This window comes from Natrix helvetica (assembly GCF_964273705.1).
Source record: "Natrix helvetica genome assembly, chromosome: 1".
NCBI classification, from domain to species: Eukaryota; Metazoa; Chordata; class Lepidosauria; order Squamata; family Natricidae; genus Natrix; species Natrix helvetica.
In genome coordinates, this window is record NC_138548.1 from 78,720,290 (window position 1) to 78,733,292 (window position 13,003).

Consider the following 13,003-nt stretch of genomic DNA (forward strand, 5'->3'; position numbering starts at 1 on the left):
AACAGCAAAAGAAATGTATGCTGCTTCTACTGCTTTCTCAATGCAGTTCAGGGTAATATTTACATTGTTTGTTACATAATAGTCCTTTTCTTTCATTTACAGGTAGTCCTCAGTTAATCGCCATTCATTCAGTGACTGTTCAAAATTACATTGAATGAATTCTACTCAAATTATGGCCATTACAGCTCCCCCATGATCACATAATAAAAATTTGGGTGTTTGACAGCCCCCTACACTTACAACTTCAAGTCTTCCCATCCACCTATCTCCCCCCCTCCCCCCAATCTCTATCCTTGTGGCTACTCTGCTGAATGGCATTCCTCAGTGACTGTGGTACTAAGACTGAAGTAGAAGCCCAGGATCTTCAGCAATCTCAGCCAGCCAAGAGATTAATGTCACATAGGGCAGGGAGCTTTACTGATACCAAGGGGAATGTCAAAGACACATTGCCTATTTCTACCCTACAATCTCCGTAGTAATTATAACTAACTCAGATTGCATTTTTATAAGTATGAAGTTAAGATGTTCTTCAGTTAGTATTAGTTTGCACTTACTCTGATCTGTTGCCCTCCTCTCAATTACAAGGGTTAATATTTGGTGGAGCCTAAATATAATTTCTACTATTGTTGAAAAATATTCACCAATTGACTAATGTTGCTAAAGCAAAAAAACATGGCATGTGTTGTGTCCCGTGATTGGCTCCTGCGTCCGTGCAGGCTCGAGACTCTCCGTCTGACAGCCCTTTTATAGCTGAGCTGTCAGACAGTTAACCAATAAGCTTGTTTAACGATCCCCTCGAGCCTGCACGGACGCAGGAGCCAATCACGGGACACAGGAGCCAATCACGGGACACAACAGCATGGTTCACCATACTCTTAAATTGTTAGAGGAAGCATCTTTATCCTTGATGATGAAAGACCATGTGGCTTAATTTGCTTCATTTTGTCCAGTATTAAACAGAATGTTAGGAGGCTTATTACTGGAAGGCCAGGGGCCTTGGACAAAAGGTTGTATGTGCTGTAGTTTTGAAGACATGTCTCAATGATCAGAGTATTAGTGAGATGTAATGGTTTGGGAGTTGAATTAAAACTGGGGAAAGAGATTTAGGTTTACCCCTCAACTAGGGTTACGTCATGGGCAGCTTTGAGTGAATCAGTCCCTTTCAGCCAACTTACTTGTAGGACTTTATTTGGGGGGAAAATGGACAGAGGGAGTAATATCTCTACTCTTGTGAACTCTTGGAAACTCCTGGAAACAAGTATATAAATTATTTGAACGCACAACATTGCTATTGTAGACTGAATTTAACTTAAAATTGCATGCTGCATTATATGTCCTGGATTAAATTTGGAACCTTTGACTGTAATATGTGCTTTATCATTGGCGACAATGTCTTAACTTAAACCTGTGGCTGCTGGTGAAATCTGCAGGGAAAATGACTAGAGGCCTCTTAAGGAAACCCTCTGTGTCTTTGTACCCTTGTTTATTTACTACTTTTGGGACAACAGTTCAGTACTCCCTGTTACTATCTACTTCTGAAATCTATTTTCTTTGAGAGGTAGGTCTTTTATGCCCTTTGCTATTATTCTGGAAATTTAAAAAGTCATAATGCAAAAATTGAAATAATTTCAATGGTGCCTCCTCTTGACTCTGAAGCTTAGAAGCACAGGGACAGGATTCACTCTTTCCTATTGACTTGTAAGCTAAGCGAGTTTCACAAAGCATAAACAAAATAAAATATTTTTAAAAGAAAAGTAAGAGGTATATAAAACAAAAAACTTTGAGTAATAAGATATAAACATTCATTGTTGAAATAAATTGCAGAACTGTCCAGTTCAAGTTATCTAGAAATTGGTAAATGGTTAAAAAGGAACAATCTAAAATACACATGGTGCTCTTCTATTAAAAGTAGAGGTCTCTACACCCAAAGTTTCCAGAAAAAGATGAGCAAAGTATATTATTGTTATGGATCACAAGAATTTCCAAAAGCATGTATCTTCAGCAGACAGCCTGAAATATAGATAAAAGGTCAAAGATTTCTGGATTTCATACCCTATATGAAATTGTGACACCTTGGACCAGGCAAATAAATAAATAAATAAATAAACAGACACAAATGCCTGGCTTGAGATTTTTGCTATTTATTATAGAAATAGCAGGTTTCTGAAGCGAATGTGTTTCTACCTCAGTTTCCTAGACTTTTCCAGCTTCTTGCAAATACAAACTGTTACTCAGAGATTGATGAAGAGATGGAAAACCTTGCTCTTTTCCAGCCACAGTCCACAGACTTCTGGTGAGTTCTTTGTTGTAAAAGGATCAACCTTTTGTATTTATAGCAGAGGGAGGGACTCAGGTAATCTGACTCTGCACATAATTAAGAGCCACGTGTCACTTATGGAGGGGTGGGGGGTGTTAATACGTTCATTCTGGCAAGCAAGTTACAATCACAACAGCTACATTCTGAGTATGAAAGACTGGAATCCTTCAGTTAAAGAGTTCTGTATCTTATAAAAACTTGTATGTTCTGTACAAGTTTTGGTAGCATATGGGCAGCAATATTGGCTCACAAGGCAGAGAGTAGTATAACTATATGACATGCTGGTCAAAATATTAAAAATTGATGTTTAATATTTTCAAGGAGTGCTGTATATGAATACAGCAAATAATTTGGAAGGTTACATGTTCTTTATCTCAGTAAAATATATTAACTAAAAGTCTTTATTGACCAAAATTATGGGTGTGAAAGTACTGCTGGCCTGTCTGGTAGTAGACACACATGGAAGATTGAAACTTGGAATGTAAGAAAAATAAATGGAAAAGGTCATGGATTACTAAAGTCTGGTATATGAAACAAAAAAACTATTGAAAATAAATACTGTTATAAAAACTATTGTAATAAATATTAAAATATTCTGATTTTGTGGAACGGAGTTGATAAATGCATATAGGGAAGTATTTAATTATGAATGAGAAGATTAAAATGTCAGAACATGTGATTGCTGTCAGTTAGATTTGGGCCTGTATGAAAATAGGAATGTATAGGTTGCATATTTTTATCGGAGTGTAAAAAATAATGGAAGAACCAGAGCTCAGTTTCGGTAAAAATTGTACAACAATTTGTTTTCGGGGGTGTTGTACAACATACTGTATTTTTCGGAGTATAAGATGCTCCGGCGTATAAGATGCACCAAGATTTTGAAGAGGCAAAAAAAAAAAGTTTTTGCACTCTGCAAACCTCCCCAAAACAGCCTGTTTTTCATGAAAATGGGCCCGTTTCCCGCCCCCCCTCCCCCCGCAAAAGGTATGAATGGCCTTTAGGGGGCTTGCAGAGTGTTCCTGGAGGGGTGGGGTGGGGGTCAAAAATGAGTAAAAAATGGCCTGTTTTTTACCAAAACGGGCCCATTGTACGAACACAAAAAGGCATGGATAGCCTTTAGGAAGCTTATAGGGTGCTCCTGGGGGCTGGGGGGGGGTAAAATTGAGCAAAAAACATACTGTTTTTTGCTCATTTCTGCCCTCCCCAGCCCCCAGGAGCACCCTATAAGCTTCCTAGAGGATCTGCACGGCCATTTTGGTGAAGGGGACGGGGTTTCGGGAGGCCAAAAATCCTGTATTCTGTGTATAAGACGCACCCAGATTTTCAGGCTCTTTTTTGAGGGAAAAAGTTGAATCTTATACTCTGAAAAATACGGTAGGTTGTCCTCAACCTATGACCACAATTGAGGCTAAATTTTTTGTGGCTAAATGAGACATTTGTTAAGTGAATATTGCCCCATTTTACAACTTTTCTTGCCACAGTTGTTAAGTGAATCACTGCAAGTGTTAAGTTAGTAACATGGTTGTTAAGTGAATCTGGCTTCTCCCATTGACTTTGCAAAGAGTGTTTGCATGACTTTGGAACATTGCAATCGTCATAAATATGAGTCAGTTGCCAAGCGTCTGAATTTTGATCATGTGACCATGGGGAAGCTGCAGTGGTTGTAAGTCTGAAAAATGGTCATAAGTCACTTTTTTCAGTGCCATTGTAACTTCAAATGGTCACTAAATGAACTGTTGTAAGTCAAGGACTACCCATTCATTTTCCTATCCTCATTCAAGATACGCAACATCATGTGAATCTTTGAAAAGGCATAGGAATTACAAAAACATTAAAGGCTTAAGATAAGAAAAAGAAAAGGAAACATAGTTAAAGCTAGTTTATTCCAGTACCATTTACTCCGATTTTCTTATTTTCAGGTTATGCCAGTCTAGAACATGCATACATTGTTCTGGGCATAGAGCAGATAGTTTTTGGTGTTCCCTATTTGGACTGAAATGCATATTCTGGGTAGATGTCTTTCTAGTAAAGGTAGTAAAACTGGTAAGGGTGGGAAAGTGGGCACATATGGGAGAGGAGTGGAAAGAGTGCAAGATTTACCACCATTGCCCAGTCAACAAATATGCAATAATGTTTTATTCTGAAATTCATATATGCGTGTTGTATGAACATCAACTTGAGTTCAAAGATATTGTGTAACAAGAGGGAAGAATGAAACAAATTAAGTGCAAAAAAAAAAAAGTGGTCAGGAGATTAAGAGAGCCAGAAAGGAATACAAAGGATAATTCTTTGGTGGAAATTAGATTTTTATTTTTAAATCTCCATTTTGAGTATGTGAACTAAGCAAAAGGATTTTCATGTACACACAAGGAAACAAATGAACATAACGTGATCTTCTTTTTACGATGAACAATTTAGAGAATTGGTAAAGGATAGACAGGTATTGAGGATTCCAAATTTAGAAAATCCATTAGTTGATAGCAAGCATAGAGTAAATATTAGACATAAATGTTCAAGTTCTATTTAAAAAAAAAAGAATTAGAAAATACTTATTTTCAGCAGCAAGTGGTTAATTTAAAGCATTTGCTACAGCAGAATAATAACCACTTAGATCTTGGCTTTAAGAGAGCAGATTTCTACTAGTAGTTATTAGTACATCATGGCATTTCCTGCCACATTAAAGGTCAGTGTGCCACTGAATAATAGAGAGAAACAGTAGGGAATGTCTATTATATTCCTATTCTGCTTGTGAATTTAATTTCTTTTATGTATTTATATAAGCCCATCTGTGTATAAAGCGATTTTTGATTTTTAAAAAAATCATAAAAATGTGTCATCCGTGGATAAACCAATCTCAAAAGTTGTTTTTTAATTTTCACAATTGGTTTATCCATGGGTGGCAAATGCTTATTCATGGACAGGATTAATTATGAGTATACATAGGATGTATGGATAGTTTAAGAACATATTATATATACTCATAGATAAAAGCCCAGCTGTGAATAAGCCTAGCCCAAATTTTGGATATATTTTGTTGCCTACAATTCTTAGATTATTAAGCATGTGGCAGGCTTTTCTCCCTTACGCTCTTTTATAGAGGCATTTTCTATCTTCTCTATGTAGAAATAGGTAGAAAATTTTTGTTATCTCCACTTCTCCAGATTATTGGATTCACAGTTAATCATTCCTCCTCATTTGTGAAATTAATATGAGATAGAATCAAGCTACATTTGAAAACTGTAGTTAATACATTAATAAGAATTAATACATGAGTGAGATTAAAAAAATGTTTTAACATCTTGGTATTTGCCATGTTAAATGCAGATATTTATTGATTTTACCAAGGGGAAAAAAAGAAGAAAATAATGTGAGTATAATTTTTGCCCTAATGTGTTGTGGAGTAAGATTGATACTGAATCAGCAAATATCACCTATCATGATATTATCCAGAATCAGTTAATATAAAATGCAATTGTAAACGAGCAAATATATTTGAAGTAGATAGAGATTAATGCATTAAATGTGTATGGCAGTTCACTTTGGGGAAAAAGGTATAGAATTATATCTTTGAATATTCTAATGAGTGTGATTTTAAAACACTGAAATTTTGCAGGGTTTTAAAATTAGACTGTCATAAGTGGTGTATCTCTTTATCTCATGGTGGCATAGGGGAGTTGGAAGTAGATATAAGACAGGCAACCATGGCTCCTGTTGCTAGGAAGCCTTTTACGTAGAACATTTTATGGTTTTTATTTAGTTAGTATCTACACAGCTTACTTGCTACATGATAAATAAGGACAATTATATACTCAAAAAAATATTTGCCGACAGTTAGATTACAGAGATTTAATTCAACAGCATTTTTAGAACTGCATTGTTTTTACAGGACTAAACCCTGAATTTGAATCCAATAGAGCTTGAATCTTGAGAAAAACGTTCAGTATGCAAAGTAATAATTTCAACATAATATTAGTATTGTTCATTTCTATGGAGGAAAGATCATACTAGTAATTTGTTTATATTTTCAAGAATGTTCGAATAGTTTCTGAATTTCTTTTAACAATGAATTTGCGGAGCTGGCAATTACTGGTAGTCCTTGACTCGCAACCACAATTTGGTCCAGAATTTCAATTCTAACTTAGTGCAGTTTAAAGCAAGCCATCATGTGACTAGACCCAATTTTAGGACCATTTCTTACCACGGTCTTTAGGGTGATCACTGCAGTCATTAAATAAAACCTCATGATCCATAAGTGAATCTGGCTTCCCCGGTTGATTTTCCTTGTTAAAACTGGCTGGGAAAGTGGCAAATTGTGATCACATGATTGCAAGATACTGCAGTCATCATAAATGCAAATCAACTGATCACATGACTGGGGATGATCAGTCACTTTTTCCGAGGCCATCGTAACTTTGAAATGTCATTAAACAGTTGCAAGTTGAGGAATACCTGTATATGTAGTGTCTCTTGTATAGTTATACATTTAAGGCAGAAATAATATTTGTTTACTTATTTTTCACATTTTTAAACCATCTCCCTTATAATTCCTTATATCTCGGTTTATAAATCTTACTGGGAAATAGTAGGAGGGGTGAGACTAGTTACATATTACTTTTGTCTGGATCAAATTAGCATGCATTACTTTATAATATTATCTCGCCTCATATCAGGAGCATAATGTAATGAGTACATTACACTAGGAACTCGGTGTATTACCGAGTCCTGTAATATTGTTCCATTTAAATGCAATATTTACTATCATTTTTTGAATAGAGAGTGTAATTAGAATTATGAAGTAAGTTAGAGTTCCTTCTGCTCTGTTGCACACAAACATCTTTGTGGATCTGACACTGTTTATCTAACAGTGCGCTCAATACTGCTTGAGTAGGGGAAATTGCACAAAACAAGTCCAGTGCATCAGCATTTTCATTGTATACTGAGCTGAGTCTCTTCATATGGTCACATCCCCTTTTTAATCCTGGTCCTCATGTTTCTTTCCCAGTCCAGCCTGTTTTTGTGGTGTCTGTTGCTGGTCTCCCTGAGCTGATGTTCCTGTGGTTTGAATGTTTTTCTATGTGGCTCAGTGTGTTAAGACCTGCAGAACTTAAGTGGTGGTATTCAATTGGTTCGACAGGACAGTGATCTAGCATTAGTGGTTTGTGGTAAGCAGAGAAGTGATGGCTGCTTTTAAGTTGGATTTCCTCCCAGAAATGATGGTGGATCATTGCTCCTTGAATGCCAGCCCGATGTAAGTATTTTGTTTTCAAAGTCATCTACATTGATACTGATTGCTTTGAGTTTGTTATTTTGAAGGGTTTTGGGGGTGGGAAATTTGCTCAATTGAGTTAAAAAAAGCAAATACATGTATTTAGATATTAAAATAGAGCCTGAAATATATTTAGTTAGATCAGTATTGGGCAAAATAGCCAATTGTTCCATAGTTGGCTAATTCTAGGGAGGCACATTTTATTTGTAAATATATAGCTAATAGTAATGAAGCTGTATAATTTGGCATGCCATTCTAATCTAGGAAGTAATGCCCTAAATACATGTAAATCTTTATAGCTTGATATTTAGCACATTAAATATGCAATTTAATGTACTATATTTCCTCATACTTTGCTATACTTTAAACCCAAAATTTTGTAAAAATTAGTTACTATGGGCAACATAGTTCTCAAAGTATTACAGTCATCTATGATTTATTATTGAAGTATTCACTACATTGGAATAAACTGCCTTCAGGTAAGTGTGCTAAGTATGTTGACTTATTTTTCTTCAGATAAACTTGGTATGCTTTATGTAAAGTACATTACATAAGTCTTTATCAATACAGAATAATTTCTCTGAATTAATAGTTTGACATGGTTGTTTGTGTCCATAGAGCTTTCTAGAATATGAGAGTCCCTTCCTCACATATCTTGAGAAATTCAGTGAAAGAAAAAGAAACGCTATGGGAAGGGGAAGAGGAGTTCGAATTAGAGATATATAGGAAATAATTACTTCAGTTGGAAATATTTAGAATGAATCACAGCAGAAATGGAAATGTGTCTATCAACACTTATATCTAAATAAATTGCCTATCAGACAGTACTCAACAATTTATAGATGTATTTAGTTTTACTTGATAATGGTTTAAGGCAGAAATCCTTAGGTATGCATTTTATTTATTCAATTTATAAGGCCACTGATATCAAACAAGTGACTATGAGTGTTGAACATTATAAAATCAATTAAAACTGAATATAAGCACAACACAAACAAAATAAATACAGCTGCCAAGAAATTACACTCCAACCAGCAAATGCGACCCTTAACAAAAATGGGACCCTTACCAGGTTCCAGTATATCACTGGGTCTTTAAGATCTTACGAAAGGTCAAAAGGGCCAGGGCTAGTCTAATCTCTGAAGGAAGAATGTTCCAAAGGGCATTTTTGTTAAGGTGTCAGTGTTAATTGTATGTACCACCATGATTTACTAAAATACCTCAACTTTTATATTTAATATCAAATGTAATTGCTTATCCATGTGGTAGAGCTTATCCCATATCTTCATTTATATAAGAAAGATGCATTTTTTTCTTTAAATATATTTCTTAAGCTTTGAATTAATTAAAAAAGAACTCATAACAGTACTTTACATTTGTACATTGAGTTTAACAAATTAAGCACAAGATGATAACGTCCATTAGATAAAATATTGAAAGACACTAGCATTAAAACTATACTTTAAATCTCACCTGAATTATCCTTGTTGTTTTTCCCCCGATGGTCAGTAAAGAAGTAGATGTTGGCACTTCCCTGGAAATTATGCTGCACTCCTTTGAAAAATTTAAAAATTGCCCATATACATATTCTACTTGTTCTAAACTCCAAATGTTAAATATATATATATTAAAGGAGAAAGAAGATCACATATGATATAAAAGGATTAAAGATGAATACTTAAGTAATTTCTGCTTAAACTCTCAACCTTTGCAGTCTTTTGTTACTTTTAAGTATTAATATCAGGGAAATTGTTAATTAAAATTATTCTCCAAATGCTTTTAAATACTTAAAATTTAGCATACTTTATTCCTTTGAGGTGACTGTTTAAAGCAGGGATGTCACACTCAATTTCATTTGAGGGCCGCATCAGGATTGTGTTTGACCTCAGGGGGCCAGGGTGGCCATGACCAGCTTGATGTCACTCGTATTGAGGGTGCCTGTGGTGGCACCCCCAATGCGGGTTCTCGAGCTCCGTTTTCAGCTATCATAGCTTTCTGCCAATGAAATTGTCCAGGAGGGCTGCCTGCGGCCCTCCGAGCTCCATTTTTGCTGGCAGAGGTACCAGGGGCCAGACCTTTGCTGTTTCCAGGTCTAGTCGTTTGTTGTTTTCAGAGCCAGATCTAAGCACCCCCCTCCCAGGCCGGATCTGGCCCTCTGACCTTGAGTTTGACACCTGATTTAAAGCAATGATTAAAAGCAACTTGATCTCTACAGCTGGATAAAATCCTCTCCTTGAAGACTGGAGCAAAGAATATAAATACTACCCTTGCTTTTCATTCAGATAATTAATTCTAGAGCAGCTCCTCCCAGAAAAGTAATAGCTTTAGGAATGGTATAAAATGGATGTAGCCCCAAGCAGCCATACTCGAAGGCATTTCTCGCTGTCATGCCTTATGTCTTTGTATCTGATGTGTCCTACCATGTATATTTAAGAAAGAAAGCCTAGCAAAGTAGGAGCAGTGAAGTAGCACTACTCTGAAACATTCTCCCAGGTACAAGAGGCTTCAGTTGAAGTTCTGATAGCTAGATGGATGGTTTTGGTAGTTCACATTAATCCCATGAGATGAAGGTTGGATTTAAGTAAGAGTGAGTACACAAAGAAAGAATCTCCAGTTCCTTCGATTAAAAAAAAAATCTAAATCATCTCACTGTTTTTAAAATGTAGAATATTGGGATTTACATTACAGTGGGATTGATACATAACATAATTTTCAGCTAAACCTGTTGAAGCACATAATGGAAGCTGAATTGAAAACTGTCAGAATTGAGAGCTGTCAAGAAAAAGGAAATGAATATAGTATAGCCAATTCAAAATTTATTTTTATCTCCAAGGAAAATAAGAAGTTTTAAAAATGTCTTTTATTGATTGAAAAGCATAAATGCATTAAGGAGATAGCTGTCATTGAAAGCAGTGCAACCCACAATGAGTACTTTATCTGTAGTATCCATGGCAGCTTAGCATCTTGCTAGCAGTAGCATTTGGGGGAAAATCCATTTAGTAGAGCTTATTTTGATTGTTTAAGGTAATTATTTAAAGTACATCCATTTTTATCATTTCTACCAATTACAAAGTTAATGAAGTAAAAATGGGTGGTTTACATTTCACAAAGGAATATATGCCCTTATTGAATTTACATGCCTGCATTCTATCTCTCAATTTTTTACCTATTTCCCCCAAAGGAGAAAATCACATAGACTTAGTCATTCAGTGTTTTGTCGGGTCACCACCACAGGTTTATGGCTGAAGGTCAAATGTTTGCAGGTCATTGTATGATTTATAATCAGATGCTTTAACTGTTTTGAAACTTAATTAGGACCTCAGAATAAATGAAACAGTATATCTACAGTAGAAGCTACATCTATTAGGATGTTTATATAAAATTCCCCAAAGTGGAGGAAACTGGATCTCTTAGTAATCAACTTTGTTTACAGTTTGTGCTTGGTATTCTGAACAGTATCTTTTTCTGAAATTACAACTGGCGTGCCAACTAGTTGATTCCCCATTTTATCATAAACAGACATTTCATGAAGCTAGAAAGCAATGTGGATTCTGTGACCTCCCCCCCCCCCCAATGTTATCCCTAGGTTAAAATCCAGAGTTTCTAGTTTAAAGTCAAAATATAACATGTTAATTTATAATCATTAAAATTTAAAAATTAGTTATTATGTTTGCTGAAGGTCAGTTCTGCTTGCATTTGGTAGTCCTTTTTGGGTTCTTAAAAATTTCTCTGGCAAAATCCTCAGACTAAAAGAGGATTCTTTTAGGATTTACTCCAGTGGCCATTCACCAGCATTAACACAATTGCAGGGTGTACAGAAAGGCCTCAAATTGCTAGAGTATTTATTATTGGAATTTCTGTCCCTAAGTGATGCAGTTGTAAAGTGCAACATCACATGACTGTATTGCTTAGTAACAGCAATTTCCTTCCAACTACCAAGTCAGTGGAGAAGGCAGCAGGAAGTTGAAAGTCCCAGATGGCTTACAGTCAGGCTGACAGATAGGTAAGCAGCTCCTGCTAGGGTAGGAGAATGAGCAAGGTGTGTGTGTGTAGCTGTGGAGGCATGGTGCTAGTGTGTGGGACTTGAAGTGCTACTGCTCGGTAGCTGAAGGTGACCAGAGGAAATGTGCAAATGGCTAGGGGTGGGGGGCTGCATTGTAAGTGCAATAGGGATTGGAGGAGTGTGGACCAAGATGCACAAGTGGCAGGGAAGATGCAGTGCAAGTGCAGCAGGGCCTGGGGTGGTTACTGCTGGGTGGGAGAGGGTGCATGAGTGCAACAAGGCTCAAGGAAAATGGGTGGCCGGCAAGGTGCATGGGTCGAAGAGACCTATCCAAGCAACTTGCATCCCTTTTTGTTGGCCTCCCCAATTACTTGTGGTAAGCTAACAAATTGTGATCCCATGACTATGGAATGCTGCAACTGTTGTGTGAACTGGTTGCCAAACATTGGGATCACAATTACCTGATTGAAGGGGTGCTAGAAGACCTGGAACTTCAAGGAACAGTCATAACTATCACTTGTTCAGTGCCATTGTAACTTTGAACAGTCTCTGAACAAGTGGTCATTAGCAGAAAACTAGAGTGCATATAGAAAGTCCACACAAAATGCCAGGTTTTTGAGATGTAAAATAAGCAGACTAAGATAAACCACTTCAGAAATTTTCCCTCCTTTAATATAACATAGAAGCTGTACAATTGAATTGAAAAACAAACAGAAATCTTTTAGGAGGAAAAATAAAAATGAAAAACTAGAATAATGTAGCTGCATAAATATTCACATGCTTCACCTTGGTAGAGATATGGCTGGGTTCAAAATTAATCAATCACATTCAAATTGATGATAAATACAGGTAGTCCTTGACTTACAACAGTTTGTTTAGTGACTGTTCAAAGTTACAACATCTGCATAATATTTAGATACTTGAAGACTATCTGTCTCATCTCCTTGTCCCCAGCATCATTTATTTTGTTGGCTAAACATAACCAAATGCTTTAACTGCTCCTTACAGGTCTTGATTTCCAGACATTTTACTGCGTTAGTTGTCTTTGAAACTGCTTCTATTTGTCAGTGTCCTTAAAAAAAACAAAAACGACCTTTGGTCACTAAAACAGAATATTGCAAATGGGGTCTGATCAAGGCAGAGTAGGCTGGAAAAATCAAGACCCATGATCTAGAGCAGCGATTGCGAACCTTTTTTGGCTCGCGTGCCACAAGTGGGGGGAGCGCAGGGGGGGCGTGTGCGGGCGTGCCGCACCTATAATGCAACGCGCAACCCCGGACGGTCCCTGAAGCCTTCGGAACGCTTAAAATGACCCTCCGAGCAACCCGGAAGTCACTTCCAGTTTGCTCGGAGGATGGTCCCTGAAGCCTTGGGGGGGCGGGGGAGGCTCTTTTCGCCCTCCCCAGGCTCCTATAAA

General features: G+C 36.7%; 1 protein-coding gene across 21 annotated transcripts in view; it reads left to right on the forward strand.

Moving 5' to 3' along the window:
* Nucleotides 1-13,003, forward strand: part of CELF1 (CUGBP Elav-like family member 1) — a 52,514-nt gene that overhangs the window by 8,221 nt on the left and 31,290 nt on the right. For 10 of the 21 annotated variants that reach the window (XM_081935022.1, XM_081935032.1, XM_081935030.1 and 7 more), the window contains one exon: nt 2,190-2,293. The exons of 2 other annotated variants lie outside the window; for them this stretch is intronic. In XM_081935022.1, coding sequence (XP_081791148.1) covers nt 2,250-2,293 — 44 coding nt within the window. In that variant the 5' untranslated portion in view covers nt 2,190-2,249. Of the gene's footprint in view, nt 1-1,370; nt 1,559-2,189; nt 2,294-5,641; nt 5,685-7,319; nt 7,566-13,003 lie in introns of those variants that run through there. 9 more of the 21 variants (XM_081935042.1, XM_081935025.1, XM_081935028.1 and 6 more) reach the window with 4 other exon arrangements.